Here is a 27,139-nt window from a genome sequence, read left to right as displayed (position 1 = left end):
TGGACAGGGTGCACAGCCACAGCATCTGCTGGGCCCAAGTTTTTGGGTAACGAGGGAAGTCCTGTGGCTTATGCACATCTAAGAGAGGGTGTTTTCCCACCCATGGGTGAAGATATTTACCCACCGGTCTCTGAGTATTTACAGCTGCAAAGCGCAGCTGCGCTGGAGCCGCCGTGTCTGCGCTGTCTCAGCCCCAAACATCCCTCAAGACTTGGCTTCGTCTTTATTCACGCTTCAAAGAGGCCACGCTACTCAAAATGCAAGTTGGTTTGTATTAAACACTGGTACAGCCGTTGTTATTACAGTGTGAAATAGATGTAGCGCGGCACTACAGACCCTATTTGGAACTTCAGGGCCTGAAGCACTCAAGAATTTGTAATAAACTGCAAAAAGGCGTTCAGGAGAGCTGTGAACATGGATTTCCCACATCATGAGTGGCTATGAGTAAGTTATTGTAGTAGTACAGAAAGGAATGGAGACGTGCATCCGCAGATAACAGTATCCAGATGCCTTCATAGCAATATTGTATGGATGTTTTTTACCAGCATGGATTTCATCACCAAAACCCGCTTTATTTCCACACAGTTTGTTTTCAGAGCTGCAAAAGCTAGAGTCTAAATTTCTCCAAGGAGGAATGATCCATTCCTTCCAGAGCTCCGATTTTTCCATCTCATCCAACAAATAACATCCCCGCTGCCTTGGCTGGTACCCACTGCTGGTATTCCCACAGCAGAGATGGCTCCATCAACACTCATTTACAACCCAAGCAGCAAAGGGGAACCAGAGCTGCTAAAACACTTTGGGGATCATCAAGGACCAGATCTTTACCCCACAGCTCAGTCCTGCAAAGAGCAAAACACATCTGCAATAACTGATATTCATCCAATGTCCATTCAAGGGGTTTTGTGGTGTTTGTTTTGGTTTGTTTTTTACATAACCCTGTAAAAGCCAAATAAAAAATTCAGGTGCAAAGCTGGAGGAAGAAACAAAAAAAATCAGGCCAAGAAGTCTAACAGAACCCCGAGTTTCCTCCAAATCACAGCGAGCTTTATATATTTTTGGTTTTGCAACTCTCCACACATCATTTTCTCTGTGGAACACTTCAGTACACAGTAATGCAGTGAAGCCTAAAGCAGTGTACAGAACAACATAAATCACACCATATACAATGAGCTATAGGGGTAAGACCTAAGCAGTAAAAACAAGCAAAGGATATTTGCAAAATAAAGACAAACAAATGAAAATCTGGTGAAGTTAACTGGAAATACAGCAAGGAAAGCAGCTAATACTTGCTCAAGGAACCTTCCTGTTCCATCAGGATGTGAGATTTCTTCCAAGGGTTCATATATACGCCTTGACAAAAGGTCTGTACAGCTTGGTCACATGCCCACAGACTGCAGCGTTAATTAAAGATAAGTTTACTTAATTATTCATCCACTTTTTTAACCACACCAGCCCTAGAAAACATGGCAAGCGCTCTTCTTCAAACACTTGTCTGTTTACTACAGTGCAACAACCCCAGCAACATCTTTCTCATGGTGTTCTTATTTCTCTTTATTAAAGGACATAAAAGATAGACAGCACCCCAGCAGATACTTGGAAAACATTTCACGACACAGGCAAAAATATACCCTGAAGGTGCACATCTTACAGCAGACTTATTTCTTTCCGTGTAGTAAAACAAAGGAGCCATTTATCAACCTAATAAGCCCCTCCAGCACCTAAAAAAAGTCCAGGAGATGATGGGTTTCAGGTTGTAACCAGATTAACTTGCAGTTAACACCTCCCATTGCTCATTTTGCTGTAGTCTGTCCCTGGGTCAGGTTCATTCTGCGCTGTGTCCCCTCCCCACCACAGGTTTTGCGAGGGGAACGCTCCTTATCGCGCTGACCTTTCAATTGCTGGGCAATCTGATTAGCTGTTCTTAGCAAGAGAGCCATAAAACCGCTGCCGCGTCCCGGTGACAAGACTAAAGAGGGTTGAGCAGACCATCAAGCCACACAAAATTATCGTCTAGATGATGCATTGGAGTGTTAATTGTTTAGACTTGTAAAGGGCGGGGAAAAAAATGGTTACATAGGGAGAAAATGGCACATGGAGTTTATTTCCTAGCAAGAAATGTCATAACTAATTCTCAGGCTGCTTACGGAGAAAGGTTAGCCCAGCCTCAGGTGCATCTGCTGACAAAAATACAATGAAATAAAATCAGCAGGTCACAGAGGCACCAGCTGATCCACTTGCTTTGGCAACAAGACATCAAGACCTCCTCACACACCAGTTTCACATTTTCCCCAATTTTAATAATAATATTAATAATAATAATAATAATTAATAAACAAACCCTCAAGGTGCTATCACAGCTATAAAAACGCCCAAGTATCTCCTGTACAGATGGACAGAGCACACACAATGTGGGATGAGGAACAGCAAGAGATGCCGCGGCCTGTGCTCAGCACCGCGGGGAAGGAAGGAGCAGAGAAGTTTCCAGATGAGCCATCAGAGGGAAAAACTGGGGCTGAGAGCTGGTGGCTGTGTCAGAAAAGTGAAGCAGTATTTCTGTACCTACCAAAAACAAGGAACAACCTTCATTCCTCAGGTATGTCATGTGAAAAATGGGAATAAGCAAATAATATTTCATCGAGAGTGTTGCAATGTTTATTAATCCCTCACGCTAGTTGAACTAGTTAATAATACAGGAGTTACTGACAGCAATTCCCCAACAGGATTACCACTGAATTATGAGAGTAATTGTTCACCAGAACTTTATTTAGCTAAAACCTCTTCTCTGGCAAGAAATTCTACATGCAGCTTGCCCTGAGCTTCAGTCACATCATTATTCTGGGGTGAGTTATTTCTGATGTGGGTAACTCCAAGCTTCCTTGGGCTGCTGCAAGCAACATCAAGTAGTAATTTCATTTTCCTTACACTCACCCGTGACACAAAGACTTTTGTCATTTCCTTGCTCACACTGTCCCTTAATATGTCAATCCTTAATATGCACCATGCAGAATCCTGTAATGAGTACAGTGCATGTGCTCCAGGCCAACTGGAGATCATTTGCTCTAACACCCAGATGAGGTTACACAGGAAGGTGTCCAGGCGGGTTGGAATGTCTGCACAGAAGGAGACTCCACAACCTCCCTGGGCAGCCTGGGCCAGGCTCTGCCACCCTCACCAGGAAGAAGTTTCTGCTCAAATTTAAGTGGAACCTCCTGTGTTCCAGTTTGAAGCCACTACCCCTTGTCCTATCACTGGTTGTCACCGAGAAGAGCCTGGCTCCATCCTCCTGACACTCACCCTTTAGATATCTGTAAACATGAATGAGTCCCCCCTCAGTCTCCTCTTGTCCAGCTCCAGAGCCTCAGCTCCCTCAGCCTTTCCTCACACGGGAGATGCTCCACTCCCTTCAGCATCTTGGTGGCTGCGCTGGACTCTCTCCAGCAGTTCCCTGTCCTGCTGGAACTGAGGGGCCACAACTGGACACAGTATTCCAGGTGTGGTCTCCCCAGGGCAGAGCAGAGGGGCAGGAGAACCTCTCTGACCTACTGACCACCCCCTTCTAACCCACCCCAGGTACCATTGGCTTCCTGGCCACAAGGGCCCAGTGCTGGCTCATGGTCACCCTGCTGTCCCCAGGACCCCCAGGTCCCTTTCCCCTATGCTGCTCTCTAAATAGGTCATTCCCCAACTTACACTGGAACCTGGGGTTGTTCCTGCCCAGATACAAGACTCTACACTTGCCCTTGGTGTATTTCATCACATTTTTCCCTGCCCAGATTCTCAGGACACATTTGATTTATACCAAATGTGGCCTATTTGATAAACCAAATGCTGGTGCTTGTCATCATCGAACTGCATTAAATTAGCCTAATTAACCTGAAACAAACCCAAATCTGATTAGGCCACCTGAAACAGGTATCATCCTAGCTTGCCACCAGCAGGAGACCAGCGATGGCTGGGAGGCGATGGGGAGCGCAGGGGAGCCCCAGCCCTGCGCCGCTTCTGGGTTTGATGCAGTACAAATAAATAGTTTTGCAACCACAAACTCAGAGCAAGGTGAATGAGCCCGGAAGGGGCTGTGCAGTGCAGCGAGCTCTGCCTCCCTCTCCTGGCCTGTTCCCAGAACATCAAAAACTGGTGAAAAGTGGAATTCAAGCAGCATTAGCCAGCTTAGGATATTTGTCCATATAAAATGCCCAAAACTTACAGATAAAAAAGCAGAGCCCTGAGGAAATCCTTCCCATCATTAACCTACTGACCCAGCACTGAGACTTGCTAAAAGCAGATTTTGCTGTGGGCCGGCAGCTGTAACAAACGTCCAACAAAAGAAAAGATAACGGACGAGCCAAAACACCAGTAATCCCTGTTTAAGATCACAAGCACGGGTATCAAAGCCTGGCAACTTCTACTCAGCCTTTCTTAAAAGAAACTATCACCATCACACTCATTAATAATTGTAAACCTATTACAAAATTCACTCCCCAAGGGAAAGTGGATGAGGAAGCATCAATCTCAAGCCATGATTCCCTAATTCAATCTACAAGAATGAAAGCAAACCTCCAGTGCACCATTATCAAGCATAAGGAAAGTTAAGTATAACAAAATCCCCTCTCTCCACAGGGAAACCATCACAGCACAGTCAATCAGCACTGGGGCATTCCCAGGTAAATGGGCTCACCTGGGTTATAAAAGCTACAAGGGGAGGGGGAAAAGAATAAAATTCCACACTAAAACCCCTTTCCTTCTTATTAGGCAAAGCAGCAGGTTCAGTCTGCATTTGTGTTTTTATGTGGATAAGTATAAATGTATGCTTAATTGTTGGCCACGCTTAAAGTACCAGACTTCCAGATGTATCTGGAATACACTAAACTGCTCAAGATCTGTAGAATAATTAGCATTAGATGCAATTAGGTTCATACAGTGAGATTCTCGAGAAGCTCATTTGTATTTCAAACTTTCCTGTGTGTACTTTGCCATCAAAGCCAGAGATTATGTTGCCTTTGATATTTTCCACATGGTGAAACCATATTAAATGGGAAAAAGATCCTCATGAAACCACAGCATTCATTTTGGCCATCTCTGAGTTCAAAGAACATCGAAGTTCAAATAAACTGCCCCCTGAGGCACTGCACTAGATCCAGGCCTCAACTGGACTCTGCCCCATTGACCACGACTCTCTGGCTTCTTCCCTTCAGCCAGTTCGCAGTCACCTCACTACCCGTTCATCCAGACCACACTCCCTCAGTTCAGCTGTGAGGATGCTGTGGGAGACTGTGTCACATGCCTTACTCAAGTCAAGGTAGATCACGTCCACCGCTCTGCCATCATCCATCCACCTTGTTATGTCCTCATAAAAGTCAATGAGGTTGGTCAAGCACGACTTCCCCTTGGTGAAGCCATGTTGACTACCCCTAATGACACTCTTATCCCTGATATGCCTTGAGATGGCACCAAGGAGAAGTCGTTCCATCAGTTTCCCAGGGATGGAGGTGAGGCTGACCGGTCTCTACCTAAAAACAGGCTTTTGATAGGAAAACAGGGTCTGCACAGAAGGCAGCACTGCACAAGGAGACACCAGCACAGCAGCCACTGGGGGTCAGCAGCACAGCACAAAGGACATTTATTTCACAAATACCAGCTTTTCTAGGAGAGAAAACAAGCAAACAAACCAACCCCATCGATTTCTTCAAGTTGTGGGTACCAGCCATAGCCATGTACACATTGATGGAGAGCTGTGTCTGAGAGGCTGGATTATTGAGATTTTTTAAAGTCACAGACAGAGCTATTTATTAAAAAGTCCTTTGGTATCGTTACCTGCCTGAAGGTGAACGAAAGAGGAGGAAGCCCAATTCCTTTGCGCTCATAAAAATGACACATTGATGTAACCTGTTGTTTAACTGGAACCTTCCCAGACCAAACAGAGCCCTTGAGGCAGACTGGAGATCTTTAACACAGCATGGAAAATCCCACAGCTCTCCTGGCGACCTGCTAACGCACTAGCCAGTGAAACTGGAAACCCTTTTAACAGTTACTGGAAGGAATAGCCCCAAAAAGTGCCTGGAAAGACCTTGCTACCTCAAAATCAGGACCAGTGGCATAAGGAAAATATTGCCGACAAAATGTAATTTGCTCCAAGGGCAATTCACATGTCAGGGCAGGGTAAATACCTGAGCTAGGACGGGTGCCCAGAGCTCCACCTGCAGCAGCTGGGAAATGAGGATAAAAACAGTAAATTAACCTACCCAGAGCTCTGTGCTGCCACAGCCAGGTCACTCTTAATATTTCCAGTTCACTTAAGGGAACAGAAACATCTTTGCCCCAAACTACACCTGCCCCACAAAGCTTCCCATCCATTCAGGAAAGCACTAAACCCTTATTTAAAACCTACAGAAATTACGTGTACACTCCCAGTAAAGCACACAATTGCTGTTTATCATTGAAACACGAGGTCTTTGTGTTAGCCGTTTGTCAAAGCAGCCTTGAATATTAAACAGAGACCAATAAAACCAAGGGATCCTCTATGTATAAGAGCAATCCTGGCAACTGCTGCTTTGACAGATTTAAGAGGGGTTGAAGGGGTTTGGAGGGTTTGTCCTGCCCAGGCAAACTGGAGGATACAGCTCTTACCTGTAATTCCCAGCCCCTCCAGATATCTTATCTCGCAGCTCTTAACAACCACATAGTTACATTATTGCTCAAGACCAAGAAAACAAAATTGCTGTAATAGCTGTGTTTGAATCAAGCATTACAGAAAATACCATATAATTGGGTTCTGGAGCGACAGCACAGAAAAATGAAGTACATCCTCTGGAGGCGTGGAACAGATGGAGAATGGTAGATGAACAGAGAATAATCCATCGGAATTCTGCAGGTTTGCTTTCCTTGCCCTGCACAGCCCCAGCCAGGCTCATGTCTCTTTTCCTCCCCCCTCCCTGGCCACACAGAACCCAACATCCCATGGCCCTTTTGCTTTTGCATTACCCACTCTTGCCGCTTCACCCTTCCCGGAGGTGTCGCAGAGTCGCTGCTCCATAAATCAGCAATCCTCAGCGCTATTTTTGGCAAATCTGAGGCTGAGCTGTCGAATTTTGCAGCCACTGAAGCACACTGTACCTTTGTTTCGGCACCTGCAAAAATCAAGCTAATAACAAGCACCTCTGTAAGATGATAACCTGAACAGCTCAAGTGAGGGGCAGAAACTATTTTTATCCATGCAGAAAGATGAAGTTTTATTTTGCTGCAAGCTCTGTGAACGCTCAGGGCATCAGATGCCCTTTGTTTCACCAAGCCTATAGAGGCACACTCTGAATTCCTGAGATTTAACTTATTTATATTCTAACCATTTAGTTGAGGGCAGGAGTTTCAGCCTCCCCAACAAACAACGGTTGGTACTGGCACAGGAATATAACACATTGTGCTGCAGGCAGCAGGACAAGGGCACTTGGTCCCTGTAACCTGGACCCAGCAGCAGATCACAGCACATAAAGCTGGTGAATGTTGAGCACACGTACAGCAGATCATGTGGCATAATTGCATTGCTCAAGTAATTGGGTGATTAGGGGGAAAAAGGAATAGTAGAAATACAAATAAATTTAATTACCTGGAACTTACTCTCAAGACAACAGGCAGCGAAGCCCAGTTGGCAGAGCAGCACTAATGTAGAGCTTGTACCAGGATGGATGAATGGTGTCATTAACCAGGCTGGCGGCAATTTGCTGCAAGGTCATCATCTCCAGCTGCTTTACTGGGAGCTCTTAAAAGTGCTTTTTGGACCACGTCTTACAGAATGATATTGCAAAAATGCCCAGTGTATCAGCTGATAACACACTCCTCATTTGCAACCCGTGACCCTTGGGACACAGCAATATTTTCTCTCTCTTCTGCAGAAAAACCATCATTTTCTCTATCCTATCCTGTTTTCTCCTTACCACACTTTCCTTCCCAAAACAAATGGAATTCAAATGTGGTTTCCTCATCTCATGTGTCTTCACATACTTTATTTCATTCAAAGCCAGGATAACATATAGGTATTTCAAGAGTATTGTATTTTGGCTCTGTAGGAATGATTTGGTTTGGAAAGGCTGAGTTTCATCATTCCAGCCATTGCATTAGTCTGGGTGATACAGCACAAAGGCAAAACCCCAGCTTTGATCATTTGGATATGTTCTAGTTGAACACTCGCATTATTTCACATCAGAATTTGGGCAACTTTAGAATATCCACTTCCACAATTCTAAAGAAACCCCACCTTCCATAAAATAGGATAAAGCCACAGCAAAGGCAAATATATTGCTTAATGTCTTTTATTCCACTTTCCTTTTAACAATGCATGGTCTTAAAATTGCCTCAAAGACCTCCAAAGAAAGAAAGGATAACTAATTCATTTTCATAGCTGCAAATCTAATCATACACGTGTTTTCAGTTCATTATTTTGGTGTCATAAAGATCTGATGGTTTCTTTCATTTTGAAGGAATTATTATATCCTTATACTTTGCTACCCATGAACATTAATTGACAAAACCAAATTTGTCCATCAGGAATGCAGATGAACACTACCCATAATTTAATCAGGAGCAAATCAGCTGGCATGTGGCTAGTCCACAGATGCTGTAATCACTTGTTCTCTCTATTGAGATGGCAGGGAACAAGTTATGTTTAATTTATGCAAATAAAAATATTTTCAATATTTTCTTTCTGTTATCTGTCATTGGGGTTTTTTGTTTGTCAGATACTTAACGGCATATGGCAGTCCTAACATTCTGGAAAAGCTTTTCCTCTCAGTTTGAAAAATAAACCCCTCCTGCTGTGTATTATATGTGTAGACGTAGGTACATATACAGAATTTCAGACTTATTAGGATACCACAGTCACTTGCCCACTCTTTTGCTCACTGAAATGCAGTCTCCATTGACTTCCCATGCACTTCACATTAATATTTCTAAAGTACTTTAGAAAGCAGCGTAGGGGAAAGGGACCTGGGGGTCCTGGGGACAGCAGGGTGACCATGAGCCAGCACTGGGCCCTTGTGGCCAGGAAGCCAATGGTACCTGGGGTGGGTTAGAAGGGGGTGGTCAGTAGGTCAGAGAGGTTCTCCTGCCCCTCTGCTCTGCCCTGGGGAGACCACACCTGGAATATTGTGTCCAGCTGTGGCCCCTCAGTTCCAGCAGGACAGGGAACTGCTGCAGAGAGTCCAGCGCAGCCACCAAGATGCTGAAGGGAGTGGAGCATCTCCCGTGTGAGGAAAGGCTGAGGGAGCTGGGGCTCTGGAGCTGGACAAGAGGACACTGAGGGGGGACTCATTCCTGGGGATCAATATGGAAAGGGGCAGTGTCAGGAGGATGGAGCCAGGCTCTTCTCCGTGACAACCAGTGACAGGACAAGGGGCAATGGGTGCAAACTGGAACACAAGAGGTTCCACTTAAACATGAGAAGAAATTTCTTCTCAGTGAGGGTGGCAGAGCCTGGCCCAGGCTGCCCAGGGAGGTTGTGGAGTCTCCTTCTGTGCAGACATTCCAACCCGCCTGGACACCTTCCTGTGTAACCTCATCTGGGTGTTTCTGCTCCATGGGGGGATTGCACTGGATGAGCTTTCCAGGGCCCTTCAACCCCTGACATTCTGGGATTCTGTGACTGTCACTGTCTTTTGTGCCCTGTGCAGCACCCACATCACCCACAGCTTCCCAAGCAGAGTAGCAAAGGCACAATATTTGTGTGATTAAAAGGAGAATTTTGTAAAGCAATGAAAGATCTAAACAGCAAGTGAACTCCATCCACAAGGCCTGGATCGCTGTTTTCCCCCTGGGGATCACAGCGCTACCTAACAAAGTGAAGAGAGAGATAAATGTCACTTTTTTATATCCCTAGTAACAGCTTACTCCACTGGGTGGAAAAGAAAAATATTAGTGATCTTCCTGTTTCATTTCTGTGGCCCCTTAATCTATTCAGCTCAGGCAGGAGCACATCAGCTGTCAAGGAGGATTTTTACTTATTGCTTTTCTGGGGAGAGGTAAATGACTTTTCCTCCTAGAGCCGGAGCTGGTCCAAGAGAGAATGACATTATCCTGCTCTCCCCTAAACCACAAAACTCAAAGGGCTTTTGGAGTAGTTTGTTTCTGATACATTTCTTGTCATCTCAGGAAAAAATAGGGGTTTGGTTTTGATAAAAAGAGACACCTTTTTCTACACCAACACACGCGGCTATTTACCGTGACAAAACCATGCACGAGAAGTTGGCAGAGATCGCATCTCCACGTTCTCAAGCACCATAGTGATGAGCACGGAGATTTATGCTGGTTTCTATCAAGCGGCTGAAACCTGCGACAGCAGGACATACACCCGGCTGACAGCTCCGGCCCAAGGGAGCAGACATCTCCAAGAGCAGGCGCATTTAGTTAAGGCAAAGAAAAAGCAACGTTCCCCCGCTCGCCACTGAATTTCTATGAAATAACAGGCCCAAATTTTGCAACGCTGCAGTAAATGATTTTCTGTTCCAGCTTTCTGCCAGCAGCCCAACAGCTCCTGGTACCCGCACCAAGCATCACTGAGTTCACCTCACCTCCCTCACCTGATCCCTGCTCCTTATTTCCCCTAAAAACCCGAAATCCACTCCTGCACAGACCTAACCTGTGGCACGCTAATTAAACAAGACCGTCACAATCATATTTGCAAACAAAGTCACTTTTTGCTACACATCATCTTGTCTCAGGAGAGCAAACGAAACAACTTGTTTCCATGAAAGATTTATTACTGACTAATGCACATAGGAAACCTAATGCGCTAAGTACCGAGGAACGCGTTCCCAGCCCTGACTCGGTGTGGCCTCAAACCAACCAACCCAAGCAGATTTTATGCTGACTTGTTTTCTCTTGTTGTCCGTGGGAATCAAGAAGAGCTGTCACGAAGGTCTGAGCTCGTGTTGTACTTAAAGAAAGCCAGGACCAGCATACCAGGACACCAAGGAAAACTTCATCCAAATCACAAAGTACATAGCATATTGTTTTAAAAACCATATTCAGACACCAAAAAGATGGAGTCTTATGTTGCACATACGATGCTTTATTTGCAGCAAGATGCTGGACCAGATGAAATTCCAAGGATTTCACGCTGCAGGACAAATATATTGCCCTAGGTAACGCTTCGTGTCTCTCTCCTCACATTCCTCTTGAGAGGAACTGGATCAAGAGCTGAACTACAAATTGAGGGGACAAAGGCAAAAGCTTTGAGCTATGGTACATTGATTTCCATAGAACTACTGAGAACTTTACATCATGTCCTTAATTTTCTGCTTGGTAGCCAAACCAAACTCGCATCCATTTGTGGAGCGACCATCAGAGGGAGATACATATTACCCAGTATGTATATTTTGTATGTTAAGGAATGATAACATGTAAAAGTTTCAGTGCAATGTTTTAAAGTCTGGATGATTTTCAAATGACTTAAGCTTTCTTGTTCATAGCTGTCACATCTTGAACTGAGTTCCTTATTTCATAACCAATGGAAAATTAACTGGCAAGATATTAAAAATAAATGGAGAATCTAAAAAGTCAGCAGCATCTGTGAGCCAAAGATTTAATGAAAATGACAATTAATCTAATGGAGCAGCAAGGCAGAGAATAACACATGTTGATAAGTTCAGAAAACTGCATTATACCAAACAAATTGCTTGGAATTTGCCCACGTATAAAAATAGTGGTTTATGTTCTAATCCTAATTCTGCAAGAGAGCCCCCAACTCTCCTTGAGATCGGGTCTCACTCCATATATTCAGCACTTCACAGGAGGGCATGGGGGAAATACCCTTCAAATTCACAGTCTCGCTCATTTTTAGGTCTAGTACTGCCAATCGTAAATCTTTCAGACTTTTTTAATTCAGAAACTGTCAAAGGGAAAAAAAATATAGAGCCTTTCATTGTGCTTTTAGCAAAATTTATAGCATGGATGTGTGCCAGATTCAATCCTATGCTTCAAACAAGAAAGATCCTCCAGCACTGCCTGGCAGACAGGAGTTTCAGCTGAGATCAGGGAGATTTAGGACCAGGTTCTGCAGCCGACCTCTTCCTCAATTACTCCTTTTGGAAATCTCCAGATGAAAAACCAACCAGCCTACCCATGAAACACAAACCTTCTTCTCTGAGCAATCCCAGATAGGAATTACAGACCCTCTTTGGAAATTGCCCTCCCCTGAAAGGTGACTGTGCCCCCAGCCAACACCCACACATCTTTTTGGGCACCAGGTAAATTTAATACCTGCAACTGAAAGGATTTACTGCCTTGGGAAACTGGAGCTTTGTCAGATTTATTACCTTGGTAAGGTAAGCAGCATCAGTATAGAAGGGGAAAATAAGAAAATAGAAAACTAATATTCATAACATATAGGTAAACTGCTTTGCAGGGGTAAAATAAAGAACTAGTACTTGTGCAAAGGACAAATCAGATTTGGAGCAGGACTCCTATATAACAACATACTCTTTACACTAATATTGCAAATACCGTAGTACATTCTAGGGTATCATGCAAATCTACTAAAACTTTGCATGAATAATCAGCCAATTAAGCAGAATCAGCTGAGAAGTCAACTTCCAATATATTCAATAGTGGTTTTTCAGAGCAAGTCACTGAAGAGCCGCGTTGGGTGAGAGGGGACACACGTTTGCACCAGGGTGGCACGGTACCCCCCGGGGACAGTTACACGAAACCTAAGGCACATTCTGCAAGCAGCCCGCAGCTCTTCCTGCAAGTGCTTGGGAGGTAAAGAGTCCCTATAAAGAAGGCAGAAGCTATAAAAACCATGAGATCATTCCAGGTGGTACCTGGAAGTTGTGCTGTCAAGTCCGTGACTTATTTAGAGTTCGGCATTTCTCCAGGCACATAGTTTGACATTTAGTTAAGGGCAGGACTTCATCGTTCAAGCACATTGTCAAAAAAGCCCAAATGTCACCCACGACAGTGATGTGGTACGGGGTGTCTACAAGTCTTGTTCGTGAAATTTGGAGCATATGGGTCAGAACTCGACTCCACAGAGCTCTTTAGAAATTGTTGTTGCAAAAGAATCACAGGGGGCATGATTTTATGGTTTGCAAGGGCACCTGCACAGACCTAAACGATGCAGAACCATTTTATTGCTCTGTCCCAAATACTGTTTATTCGGTGGCATGGGACATAACCAAGTAACCAGAGCCTGGTGTCCCCAAATGTCAGCGATGTTCATGGCAGCCACCCTTACATCACACTGCACCTTGTACCTGAAGGCTGAACATGTCTGAGACATTTAGAAAACCCTACTAAAATGATCCATCAGAAGGAAGAAAATCTTATGGTTGCATTACTAAGGTGGGATTCACCACACCCAGATTCACAGGCTTCCCCTCTGGCATCTCCCTGGGAGAAAGGGAAAGGAAAAGCAAACAACACTAAAATTACCACTTGTGTTTTCCCAGCTGGTTGGTCTTACGCATTTGGCAAACAAAATACTCAGGACTGGGGCTTTCTCACATGTCTCCTCTTGATGTAATATCTGACATAATGGATCAGCCTTTGGACTGATCCCAGGCCATATAATACAAAACATTAATACCAAACCCTCTTAAAAAACTGCCTGACATTTCCTTGGAGGCAGCAGCATGATCACAGGCTTGATTAACTGAGTAGTTGTCAGCTAACAAGTCGTTCTCCTAACTCAACGTACAAGAGACAACAGAAGTCACAGAGAGATCTGCAGCAAAAAACTAATACATCGCACTTTGGATCTCACCACATAAATCGAAGCACTACAATCCAAACATCATTAGTTGCAGAACTGGCTGTGAAGAAGAGAAAGACAGGACAGAACACTTTGGTGCATGTATCTTAGCAAATATGTTCTCATCACAGTAATAAGGCCTAAGTAAAACAAGCCCTCAAAATTCAGAGCAAGTGTTGTTACAACATCTTTGCAAAAACTCAGGTTTTCTCCACAGCCACAAGTAAATAAATCCATCCATTCTCAGCCCTACTGTGAGTAGGGATAGGAAGAGACTGCAAGTCATGTGAAATTCATTACGCCCATCTATTAAACTTGGGAACTCAGGTATGAAGGAGGATGCTACTGCAAAGCATTGGGCACTAAATGGACCGGTGCTTCAGAGCACCTGTGCAGAGCAAATTAAAAGAAAAAGGCAAAATTGGAAAATTTGGGTGTAGTCATGTTACACTCCCCCTCCTTAATACCCAAAAGGTGCAGGCAACAGATAATCAGGCACATCTGCAGGGATATTGCAAATGGACAAAAGCAGCTGGGAAAAGGAGCTTCTGGTGCTACAGTAACACAAACAGCCAGAAAAAGCAAAGGAAAAAGATATTAACACCTTGTACTTCATAGAACTGAACACCAAAGCAGAGACCCGCGTACCTAGAGATGCAACAGTCAGCTCCAAATCAGCAAATTAACCTCCAGTTTGAATATCATTATTTTGAAATTGGAATAATTGCTATACATGTTGTGCATGCGTCTAAACGTAACGGCAACTTCCACTGTCAGGGGAAAAGCATCTTGTTCCAGTCCCATTAACCCAAAACACACAATCATCCCAACCCTTGCCTGAAATTTGTAACTATTTGGACACAAAGCTTTTCAAGTGGATTTGGGAGAAGTTGAGGCAGCTGTGCAAACGCAACAGGGGTCACTGCAGCTTTCCCTTTGGCCAACACGGGGCTTTGGGAAGAGCTTGGGAAACAAGGGCGGGAAGAGCCGAGGTTGTACACGCATGTTCTGCTCTTACCTGCTTCCATCAGCTGGCACTGCTGCCCGAAAACTTGCGAGAAGGTGACGGGGCCTGGCGCGGAGCTGGAGGTCACCGGGGACGCGTCCATCGCGCTGGTGGGTCCGTGCTGTGGGTCATGTGGGGGGAACTGGCTGCAGGGAGACGCCTCCAGTGCCCCACAGGCCCTCAGAGGGCTGGAGACCCCACTGAGCTGTTCCCCAGCTCCAAAAATGCTCCTTTCCCTCTTTTCAAGGGTGAGTTACAGCATACATGGTCTCGGTTGGGCGTGATCTGTCTCTTGCAGGAGTTTTGTGGTGTCCTGGAGGCCTCAGGCCCTCGTTAGCACTTGGCAGGGATGTCTGACCCCCCCGGGGTCTCTGCCATAGTTACAGCAAAGATAAGCGTCTTTTTTCTTCTCCGTAGGGCACTGAGATGTCTAAACGCAGCAGCTACCTTGTCCGTGAGCGTGGGCACATCCTCATTCGAGGAAACGGGGGAGTTTCTCCTGTGTGAGGTACCGGGGCCGCACGTCTGTCTGTCTGTCTGTCTGTCTGTCCGTCCGTCCCTCAGCCGGGGCCGCCCGGAGCACCGGGCAGATCTCTGCCTCTCGCCGGGGTTTGCAGCCCAAGGAGGTAAGAGGAGGTTTCCAGAGGGTGAAGCCGAGGGCTGAGCAGCTCCAAAACCTGCCGTGCTGTGCCCAAAATGGTCCCCGCGGCTGTGGGGGCTGCGCGGTTTCCCGCCCGCGCTGCTGCAGCCTCCGCTCCCGGGGGCTCTGCCGGGTCTCGGCATCAGCCCCCCCGCCGTTTATTCCTGCCTGCCAGCCCTCTCTCCCCTTCCCCCAGCAAAACAGGCGAGGGGGAGGAGACTGGAGCCGCCGTTAAATAACATTGCCCTGCTGCAGTGTCCCTCCCTCTGCCCCTGCCCTGATGCAGCGGCTGCTCCGGGAGCTCAGCTGGAGGCACATGAAGTGCAAACTCAGCCCGGCGGCGCCGCGGGGACTTAACCCCCTCAGTCCTGACACGGCCAAGGGAAGGGGGCAAACCCGGCACCCAGACCCGCCGGGGTGATGCCCGTGGCTTTGCCGCCCATCGCGCTACGGTCACCGCCTTGCTGTGACCCCTTCAGTGTCAACACCAGCCAGGGCTGTTTGCAGGGAAGAAAGGCCAAGAGTTAACTCTCAGGACTAAGTCTGACACAGCTGATTCATCTTCATTTTAAAAACTCCCTCTGACGGAGATGCTGACTCCGGGCACTCTGCATAATTTTGTCCTCTGTGAGTCATGGGTGCTTTCTTTGGGAAGCTGCTGGGAAGAAGGACACCCAGGCCCAGGAAAGCACATGCCGTGACCTGGGCGCAAATACAAAACTGCCAGATTATAGCAACAGAAAGCCCAGGGTACACCACACGGGTCACCTGCGGGTAGCTCAAAACCCAGGTGAGACAGGGGGATGTTTTTAGCCCCTTTCTGCAGGCAGCTGAGGCCAAGAGAGGCAAAGGGACTTGCCCAGGGCCACCTGGAGAATGTTTAGCAGCAGGGAATTGAAGTCACATTTCCCAATCTGTGCTGCAGGCTGAGCAGCTCCTCCAGCTCAACTGAGAACTGGTGATGCCCGCATCATCTCAGATTTATCATTTTATTGTGTCTACTCCCTCCAGTCCAAAGAAACGGGTAGATTTAGCACTTTAACAGCTGCTAGATTGGTTCTGTGCTGTGAAAGCTATTGTCTCCCATGAGATTGCTCCTTCCTATAATGCTTTCAATGGCCACCTCTAGAAATGTTTTCCCCCTTACCTGTTTTTGAAGGTCGTCTCCTTCCAAAAAAGCCACAGCTCTTATAAAAAGGAGTAATTAGTGCTGCTACACGTGACAGCACAGACAGATGAAAGGAGGTGTGTAGCTATTTAGTTTGAGAATATTTCAGAAGATTCTCACGCAGGGAGAGAATTACAGTTCAGCAACATCTCATCACTCAAAACCTGAGTGAAACTGAACACTGTTTAATAAAACCAGGTGGGCCGCAACACCGCCAGAGGAGGTTGACATGGCAAGACAATGCCGTGCTATGGGGACAACAGCGATTTCTTATTAACAGGTCGGATTTATAATGCATAAGGAATCTTCAGATTTTCTGGGGCAAAAGAGCCATTTTTAGCCCGTGTGAAATTAATATTAATACCTATACTTCAGCTGTCCCCAAACCTGTTTGTTTCATCTGCTATTTTTAAAGAATGCGGCTGGAAGAATGCAGCGGTGATGAACGGCGGCCCACGGAGCTCCCTCAACAAACACGCCAAGTCCCACAGCCCCGGACAAGGGATAAAACTCCCCCTCCAGGCCTTGTGATGGAGCATGTCCTGTAACAGCGATACATGAAACAGGGACCATTTCTAGGAAGATAAAACCCTCCCATCCCGTGCCCTGCTCAAAATTTCTGCTGTAATTACCGTTCGTGTGCACAGAGCTCGATAGACCAAGGTGACATTTCCATCTCCTCTCCTGCAGAAAATCCCGAACCGTTCAGCCATTTCAGAGCTCAGATATATTTGATTTCTACTTTGAAGGCTGCCTTTGCTGAAATAAGAACAAATATCTCTCTTACGCGCTTTGTCACATTACTTTATTGTTCTTTTTCTTTACATGGCGGACGGACAACAGAGCTTTCCAGAGTGATGTTCAGAACCCGAGCGCCAACCAGGTAACACCACATCTGCACACAGGTTATTTTTAATGAGCTTCTCGGCGTCGGCAGCATCAGGAGAGCACTGCAGAGCTACCGGTGTCAGCCTCGCAACATCCTACATGCAAAACCTGAGCTTCTTCCCCACCCTCTCCTCGAATTTTCACAAGAACTTGTGACATTAGTCAAGGGCAAAACTTCACGTTTCATCAGCAGGCACGGGGGAGGTTAAAAATTTGCTGCAAAACTGTGAAATTCTGCCTTGGAACAAAAAAAAAATGGCATACGTTCCTGAATTGAGTGCGAATAAAATATCCTCATTGTTCCAGAGAAATGACACCATTTTGAACTGATTTTTTTCTGCAAGAAAAATCAACTCCCCCACCTTTCCAAACACTTGTTATTTGAGGGAAAATGATGCAACCATGGGTTATTTCTTGTTGGTGGTGTGGATATTCTTCTGCCACAGCTTGAACCATAAGGGATCCTTCAAACAGACCAGTACAATATAAAGCTGTGTGCTGTGGTCTCTTGGCTTGAGTATGGTATAAAACTTTAAAAACGGAGCATTTACAACCAGGGACATAAAGACGTGCTTTTAAAATTGTAAATACATATTTACAGGCTTGTGTGATAAACCAGAGTTTCTCTGGGAAAAAAATGTTCGTCTATCACAACAATTTACACACTTCTCTCCTTGAGTTTGTCAGTTATTATAGTTAATACCGCTCTAAAACAGAGCAGCGAAAATAAATTGCACAAAAGTGACCTTACTAACCTCATTGGTATGCCTTAAAGGCACTAAACTCAGCAGCATCCGTGCCAGAACCTCTGTGATTTAACTCACTGTCGCTGGAAGTCGAGTGGGTCTCAGAAGAACCGGTTGTTTAGAGCAGGATTGGGGCTGCATGGCAAGAAAACTCTTCCTCAGCAACAATCCTCACGTGACCTGTGCAAATTTATACAGTAAGTGTCATTTTTGAGGGAATGCCTAACAAAGCTGCGCTGGGAAAATCAAGGGCATGTCATATCATACTGGTCCCTTAAGACAGAGTATATTTGGGCTGGTTTTTATTCGCGGTGTATATTCACCTTGAAAATGATGTCCAGACACGCAGGAAGATCATTCCTGTTTGAAAGAACAGGGTTTGCCTTACTGATGCTAGATGATGAGAAGGAGGAGAAAACGTGGAGAGAACATAAGAAGATAACGCACAAAACTAAAGCGAGCCGAAGTGATTGGAGAGCTGTGTGTGCCCGCCGGCTCCTTCGAGATACACGTAAGGCCAGGAAACTTCATTTCTGTGCTTTTTGACCACAATTTACCAAGCTGCCCAACAGATTTGGATACTCACTCCCGACTAGTTTTAGTGAATCACGAGAATCTCAGTCTTCCAAGCCTGTTACGGAAAATTTCAGCCTTCACCTGGAATTAGTACATCACGTATTTCAAGAGGAAGTTATTGCTAGCCAAAAGCTGGAGGGGGGACAAATGGAGACTCCTCGCTCTTGGTGGAGCAGCCGGCAACGGCACAAGCTCAAACCACAAACCTCCACCTCGACGGTCTCGCCGTCTTGAACTGGAAGCATCGCTTCCAACTGAGGAGGACACGTCGTTTGTTATGGCTCATCCAGTCCTCGGCATCTCAGCCTTTGCCCAAACCACAATTGCACTTAGAAAGCCTCCAATAGGGGTTTATCCGAAAAATCTGTCGCTAGATAATACGAGATCCTGAAGACCTTCTCTTTCTAACTCAAACGACATGTAGCTAAAACATTTTGACGGTGAACAATACCTATGTTTTTATTTAAAGCTTCTGTATTCATTTTGAACAATTTGATTTTCATCAAAACTATAAAAAAATCAACTGTTTTCAGCAATTTCATACATATATATATATTAATATATATGTCATATATATAGATATATATATAAAACCGATCCTTTTTTTGACTTTTCCAGGGTGGTGGGAAGCAGTATCAACTGGGCACTTGTTTCTTTCTCAACTAATGTGTGCATACACAGATGTCTGCTGACCTGTGTGGAGTGCAAGACAAGGAGAGGAATTAATGGGCTGAAATAAAGGGGAAACAGGGCAATCCACCCCCGTGGCCTCTTTGAAAAAACCCAAACCCAGACGGTAAATTAGAAGGAATCCTGCAAAAACTTGCCTTGCCAGAAGGAAGCCTTGATCTTGGAGGTGAAATCTGCGGGGCCCCAAGGAGCACCCTGCCAGGTGATGCACCCATGTGTGATTGTCACCGTTCTGGGCCAAGAGGTAAGAGACCTTTCTGCACTGCATTTTACCAACCTGTTTCTTCAACTTGTCTTCGCTGGCTGCCTTCACCGCTGCCTTCATGATGTCCTGTCCACAGGACCGTGGAAACCAGGCAGGCTGGTATCGAGGGTCGCAAACACAAGGTTTGTATTTAAGGAAAGCGTTGCTTGATACTGCACAGCGACATGCATGTTTTATCCTCTCGCTAAAGAAATCAAACCTGACCGTAACAAGAGTACCAGACTGGCAGCAAACGCCATGGCAGCTTTTGAGGAATGGATGCTGGTCCCTTTAGGGAACTGGGCTTTTTCATGGAGATGATGAAGCAGGTGGTCTTCAAAAAACCCTTGGGTCCTGACACCCTTGGAAAGCAATGGCATCGTGCCCGTTAAAGCTAATGGTACGAAGTGAAGAGACTGGGGTACCCACAGACTCTGGAAACCTCAGCCAAACCTACTGCTCCCTTCAGTGGATTTTTGCGGGATGCCCAGTTCTTTACCCGTTAGGATGTAAAGTAGAAACTAAAATGATGTAACAGTCTTTTCAGAATTTAATTGCATAGTATGTTAAACCCCTCTGTGTTCTACCAGGAAGAGGAGACTCATCCAGACCCATCAACCCTCTGGACATGGTTAATCTGCCTGCAATTGTCTCAACATTTCTCCACACTATTCCACTGGCTGTTGATGCGTGGACTCCATGAGACCTCCAGATCACCCTCTCACCAGCATCCCCAGCTCATCGCTCCTGGAGAAGGCAGGAGCCCTGCTCCACGTCTGTCCCTCTGGAAGGGAGGACAAGATGATACCGTTGCTTCCAGCAGAAGAAACCTCTGTCCCTGGCGTCTACGGAGGAACCGCTCTCACCTCATTCGAGACAAAGCAGGAGAGGATAATGCTTGAGGATCACTTCACCTCGTCTTTTCCAGTCAAAAGTTCCTAGTACCTGCAAATACACAGGGAATTGTGGTTAGTTGGAGTCAGTTTTGAGACGAAGCCGAGTACCAGCCCTGTGACAGCGAGCTGGAAGCAGGGCCCTCAGCGAGTGCTGGGCAGGAGAAATGCCCACGATTCAACATTTGCTTGGGTTTCCCACAACTCAATGGACTGTGCTGCAGTCAGGGGTGTTCAACATTTCAGTAGCAACCACTCCCCTTATTCAGGAGATAGTAAACTTCAGAATTTTACTAACGTTTCCCTCAAATGTTATTGTTTTGAGCATATTTAGCAAAGAATTAATTCCACGCTGCAGAGTGTTGATTTTGCTGGCACTCATTCTCACCTTTACCTTTATACACGTTAAGTATAACATCCATTAGCTTTACATTGGTATGAAGGAGAAGATTATTATAAGTGGGGAAATGAAGCAGCAGAAGACAGTACCTTGTTTAAAGTCAACCAACAGGAGATCCGCTCAGTTTCACCAGTAACACTTGACCAGACCATTAACCTATCAAAGCCCAAATGCTTCATTACCCCAGTTTATCTCACCAAAACCCCAGAGAGGCAGAGGACACGCCAGCTCTGCGCATCCTCCGGTGCCATCGCCGTACCTGGTTCGCTCGGCCATGTGGAAGAGTCTATTCCTTGAAGAACTGGGATGCTGCGCAGTTGGGTTTCTTACACTGCCTGGCGCTGGTGTTATGCGAGGAGGAGGAGGGACATCTAGAGGCCATGCGGAGCCTGTAACTGTACAAAGAGGCAGAAAACACTCAAAACGTGTTAGGGAACTGGGGCAAAAAATCCCCAGCCAAAGAAACCAAAACCAGAGACATGCTTTAGTGGCCCATAGGGGCTTTGGTAAGTGATGAGAAACCCTTCACTCCACCCACTGTGCAAGCTCTGAGAGCCACTTCTCAAGGCAAGAGGGGCTTTTCGCCTTGTTCTGAACTTACCCTGCGAGTATTTAAGTAGGAAACAGACAACAGCAAGTGGAAGCAGCGTCCAGCCCCCCACCCCACGTCCCACCCAGAGACCCTCCAACTGGGACAGACACACAAACCCAGATATGTGAAGAGCAACTAGAAGAATTACCATCTGTTTCCTCAGGACACTCCATATCGGGTTTTAAATCACATACTTAAGGATAATACCCCATCTGCTCATTTTCCCCAGGGTCAAAGCCTGCGGGACATTTTTGCCGTGGCAGCGAACGCTGCAGTGTCTGTACAAGATACGTTATTTCACTTCAAATTCTAAACTAAGTCCAAGAATGCCAAAGTGAAAAGCAGAGATTTTAACTGACAGCGTTACACCTCTGCCGATGGTGATTTTGAGAAGAGAGAAAACATCACTCAAAGCAAAGGCAGCGGAAAGACTCATGTCATGTTCTGAACATGCAAACTGCAAATGTACACCCAGGCTAAACTTCCTTACACCGAAAGATTACAAAAAGTCCCTATTTGTTTTTAAATTCAGCCCCTTCTGGGATCTTGCACGTACTTGTAGCTCCTTGGGGCGTTCAGACACGTCTGCTCCCCGCACCCCGTACGTGCGGTGATCACGTACCCACCTCTGCGCAAACCCTTCACAAGTCCAACCAAACACAGCTACTCATGTTCTTCCAAGGGAACAGCTTTTGAAATATAATTTTATTACATAACAACACACCTAAGACAAGCGAAAAGTTCAGGTTTCCTCCGGGTTCTTTTAAAAGTTCAATAATCCTCTTTTTCAAGGGGATTTCGGTTATTGTTCGCCCTCACATACAGATTTTGTTGCACAGTGTAACTGCCGGTTAGACAAAGAAGTGCAAAATTTTCCATTACAACAGAAAAACAAAACCACAGAAATGCAGAGAAGTAAGAAATTCGATTATTTCCCAATTACAATTTGTGGTTGAAATCATCTGCTAAAGTTCTGTTATTGTTCTATGTAAACCGTGCTCTCCAGCCGTTGTGAATTGAACACTGGAGCATCCGTCTCGTGCGCAAGATTCACAAAGTGGTGATGAGGAAGTCAACAAAAGCCACATTTTCTTGTCCCATATAAGGACTGTTACCAAGGGAAACTGAAGAACATCCAAAATAAGTTCAGTTTGTTTGGCTTCACTTCTTCACTACAACTAGAAGAGATAAATTTGAGTTTCTTTTTATTTAGAATGTTTCCATTTAAGCAACGCTTAACGTCAAAAAATTAATGATGACTTGTAAAGGTTCTTGGATAATGGGTAACATCTGCGTGTTATTGCAATGCGCCAATGCCTAGATCCTGTGGGAAACCTTAACAAAAAGCCTTGAATCCAACGAGACGCAGTATCTGAGAAAATCTGACCAAACGCACACCCCTTGTCCTCCCACGAAACAACACGCTCCTTCACCCCCTCATCTCGCCCGGTTTTAAAGCTAATACATCATTGGGTCGTTATTCAGAAGTTCAGGATTAGAGGACCAAGATAAAAAGGGATTGTTTTTCTAGCTAGAAATTTAAATCGAGTTCTTAACGGAGTTTTACTGTTGCTTGCTGCTCTCAATTAACCGCGCACGGGAACTGCGCAGCAAAGCACCGACAGCGACGTTTGCTCTACCAAAGCGGTTCAGAAATCGGCGCCCTCCTCCGCACCGACATTAAACCAAAGCGGGTCGAGAAGTTGAATTTATAGAGCCTGTTTCAAGAACTGTAGGGATGTCTGGGTGTTTGAGGAGGAACTCCCGGCGTCTGCAGTCTCGGAGGGGCCGGGGAGCTGGAACACCCCAGGAAGAGCTCTTGATGTTGCTATTCCTGGCGCTGTCACTTTGCACCTGCTCTCGCCATCACCCATGCCGGGGTAACTGGAGACCAGCAAGAGAAAAGGAATCATTGAGCGGCCTGTGCTGACACTGCTGTGCAATAAGGATTGAGTAGGGGAGCGCCAAGGGGGCTGCACCCCGGCCCCTGCGGACACCCAGCAAACCCCCCGTGCTTGCAAACCCCCCCGTGCACATACTGCGCTTGCAAGAAAAAAAGCACAGGAATCAAATGTTAGGCAGCAGGAAGGACTCACACTGTTTTCTCTGTCAAGTAGGATTTTTAAATTAGGATAAACAGTTTTGGTAAATATTAGCTATTGTATAAATTCAAGCCAAACCGAAAGTTTCAACGATGCTATTTTTCCACATGTAGACGGGGCCCAAAGTGCTCGCTTTTGACTGAAAGCACAGCCCAACAAGAGACAAACCACTGAACTTGGTGAGACTTGCTACAATAAATTCACTAAGGTCGTACAGCCTCCCATCCTTAGATCTGACGGTGGTCTATGGTGTGAGTCGGGACCAGAATCCCCGTTTTTCAGATGCAGAACTGAGTCAGAAAGAAAGTGATTTGCCCAGGAAATCCGCAGTCTGGAACTGGGGCAGGAAGCGAGACCAGGGTTCCCCTGTCAGACTGAGCTACTGTCCCCAGGTTAAACTGAACACTTAAGAAATTTCACCTCGTTTGTCTAAATCCAATTCCTACGTCCAGACACCCTCCTAGGCCACCGAGCCTTGAGAGCAGCACAAACTAGAATGCAAGTGAAAATTCCAGCTCCTGGCACACACCCTCCCCTCTGACATTCTCCAAATACATCAGGTATTTTTAATGCAAATTCCCTTGTCTCCTATCACACTTGTGCCATGAACATTCTTCCCGTGGTGAGTTTCACTCGCTAAAAATGCCCCAGAAAAGGCACGTTACTGTGGGAATGGACTGAACCGATACGGTCGTGGTCACGCCAGTGAAATTCAGTGAACAGTCATCCCAGCGCGTGATCAAACATTCAGGTAATTTAGGTTCACAGTTGAATCTCAATCAAAGCATGTTTTTCTTGCAGGGCGTATACATCTATGGCTCCTAACCTAAAAAACCCCCATGCATATGGTCCGAAATCTCAGCCCCAGGCACATACACTCCAACAGAGTTCGGAACAACAGGCACATTTTCTATCCAAAGTGTTTACTCCTCTTAAATAAAACACAGACTGAGTCCTAAAATAATTTACTGCCTGCTAAAAAAAAAAGAAGATAAAAAGGTGTGGATGATTAAAGGTAAATTCCTGGCTTTGCAGGACTAGGCGAGGTAACTTTACAGGCCAGAAGGCAAGTGAGAGCGCTTGGGGATAAATGAGATTGCTGGGCTCTCTGCTCCCAGGCAGAGCTAAACCATGTGTTGCTAACCTCAGTGGCATGTGCTCTCTTGTACCGGCATATTGCTTAATGAGAAAATAAATACACAAAACAAGGGCTTGGAAAAACATCAAGCACCAATTACATGGGGTTTTTTTAAGTGAAACAAAATATTTAGCAAAAAGGCTTGTGGATAGAATGTTGAGGAGGATGCAGAGAGTCCTGTCTCTCTGTATGAAAACTGGGGGAGCAGCAGAGAGCAAAAAGGATCTTAATGTGCTGGGCTATTGCAAGATTTAAGTGTGTTTATTTATGAAAGCAGTAAAAAGAGCTGAAACACGTCGGGATTTTATCTCACAATCATGTGATGCTAAAAGACAGAATGTGAATATTATGATTTTATGGTCAGGCCTTTCATGAATCTAAACTGGAAAAACCTGTTGGTGTAACCCTTGGTGTTCTCGGCTTTCAAGGTGCTGAGCAGCACTGAATCACAGGGGTTCCAAGAACTTCAGAGCAGCATCGCTGCCCTGCAGTGACACAGAAACCGTCTCATCCACATGCTCTGGAGTTCAAGTTCCTTCATTGCTGACCTGGTTCCAGCCCCAGGAAATCCTGCTTCAGACCATGATTAACTGCAGTGACCAACGGCCGAATCGCCACCGAGAACTGTTGGAAAAACTCTCAGGCCGTTTCTGCAGCTCACCTGGGGAACTACCTCACGTTCAGGGATCAGTATCGTTCTACTTGATTAGATTTTCCAAAGCAACTGGTGACCTGAAGTAGCCACTTTAAAGGGATTCATCACTGATGGCTACTGAGCTCTTTTGGAAGATCAGTCTCCTGGATGCTGCTTCCAAATGGAGCTGGAAGAAATTATTAGTCACTTTAAGAAATCTTGGTCTAGATCTATACATTTAGATGTACAGTATCAGGTCAGCAATTAATCTTCCTGCTCTTTTAAGGAAGGCCAGAGCATCGCGCAAGCCAGAAGGTGCACAATGGTGCATTAAAACCAGCAGTACTTAAGGTCATTCATAAGTTATTTGTCTGTCACAGGTTATCACTTGCACCTCAGCTTCTTGAACCTGACTCGAGGAAGAGCTGGAACTGGCCCCTCGGTTTTGGAAATGAGGTCACAAAACTCCGTAAGCAAAGGGAGTGCTACTCATTTCTACATTTGAAATGGAAAATTGACACATCATGCTGCCAGCTTGCTACGATATCTCCCTCGAGAAAACCATCGGGAACAAAACCAGAACACTTTCAATAAAAGGCTCACAATACGAAATGCCAACAAAACATCGTAGCAGACACAGCAGCATCAATCCCAGCGCAGGTACTTCACACAAAGGGCAGAAACCAGCACACGCGGGGCCTGGCCCATCACTGGACTGTCCTGCAACGCCTCAGGCCAAACACATGTAAGACAATCTCTGATATAAGCTGGTTTTAAATCCTTCTAGCAAACTGGATCATGAGGGAAAAGAAAAAAAAAGGTAAACAGAATCACAGAATGTCAGGGATTGGCACTCACCCTTTAGATATCTGTAAACATGAATGAGTCCCCCCTCAGTCTCCTCTTGTCCAGCTCCAGAGCCCCAGCTCCCTCAGCCTTTCCTCACACGGGAGATGCTCCACTCCCTTCAGCATCTTGGTGGCTGCGCTGGACTCTCTCCAGCAGTTCCCTGTCCTGCTGGAACTGAGGGGCCACAGCTGGACACAATATTCCAGGTGTGGTCTCCCCAGGGCAGAGCAGAGGGGCAGGAGAACCTCTCTGACCTACTGACCACCCCCTTCTAACCCACCCCAGGTACCATTGGCTTCCTGGCCACAAGGGCCCAGTGCTGGCTCATGGTCACCCTGCTGTCCCCAGGACGCCCAGGTCCCTTTCCCCTACGCTGCTCTCTAATAGGTCATTCCCCAACTTAGACTGGAACCTGGGGTTGTTCCTGCCCAGATTCAAGACTCTACACTTGCCCTTGTTATATTTCATTACATTTTTCCCTGCCCAACTCTCCAGCCTGTCCAGGTCTCTGATGGCAGCACAGCTTCCAGTGTCACCACTCCTCCCAGCTTGGTGTCACCAGCAAACTTGCTGATAGTGCACTCTATTCCCTCGTCCAAATCATTGATGAATATATTGAATAATACAGGCCCCAGTACTGCCCCCTGAGGCACTGCACTAGATCCAGGCCTCAACTGGACTCTGCCCCATTGACCACGACTCTCTGGCTTCTCCCTTCAGCCAGTTCACAGTCACCTCACTACCCGGTCTATCACGCTGTGATAGATCTCATTGCAGTATTGCTGTTTTCATTAAACTGACAGGGTGTTTGATCTTGACCAGCGTGTCAGCCTCT

General features: G+C 45.9%; 2 protein-coding genes and 1 long non-coding RNA gene across 12 annotated transcripts in view; 1 reads left to right on the top strand and 2 right to left on the bottom strand.

Moving 5' to 3' along the window:
- KAZN (kazrin, periplakin interacting protein) overlaps positions 1–15,608 on the bottom strand; it is a 190,023-nt gene extending 174,415 nt beyond the window's left edge. Inside the window, exon 1 of the mRNA XM_065037604.1 lies at positions 14,757–15,608. Within this exon, the coding sequence (XP_064893676.1) occupies positions 14,757–14,847 (91 nt within the window). The 5' untranslated portion in view covers positions 14,848–15,608. The remainder of the gene's footprint in view (positions 1–14,756) is intronic.
- LOC110355841 (uncharacterized) lies at positions 14,719–17,189 on the top strand. The gene is made up of 3 exons (XR_010467435.1): positions 14,719–14,854; positions 15,162–15,252; positions 16,968–17,189. It is a non-coding gene; the product is annotated as an uncharacterized LOC110355841 (long non-coding RNA).
- Positions 17,190–17,339: 150 nt separating this feature from the next.
- The window catches only part of PRDM2 (PR/SET domain 2), a 48,621-nt gene continuing 38,821 nt past the window's right edge, over positions 17,340–27,139 (bottom strand). For 9 of the 10 annotated variants that reach the window (XM_065037563.1, XM_065037568.1, XM_065037565.1 and 6 more), the window contains 2 exons: positions 21,249–21,384; positions 17,340–20,641 (listed from right to left, as the gene is read on the bottom strand). In XM_065037563.1, coding sequence (XP_064893635.1) covers positions 21,276–21,384 — 109 coding nt within the window. In that variant the 3' untranslated portion in view covers positions 17,340–20,641; positions 21,249–21,275. The remainder of the gene's footprint in view (positions 20,642–21,248; positions 21,385–27,139) is intronic. The other variant, XR_010467421.1, reaches the window with a different exon arrangement.

This window comes from Columba livia, chromosome 21 (assembly GCF_036013475.1).
Source record: "Columba livia isolate bColLiv1 breed racing homer chromosome 21, bColLiv1.pat.W.v2, whole genome shotgun sequence".
In the NCBI taxonomy this organism is placed as follows: domain Eukaryota; kingdom Metazoa; phylum Chordata; class Aves; order Columbiformes; family Columbidae; genus Columba; species Columba livia.
The sequence above is the reverse complement of the archived record's forward strand: the minus strand, read 5'-3'. Positions and strand labels throughout refer to the sequence as shown.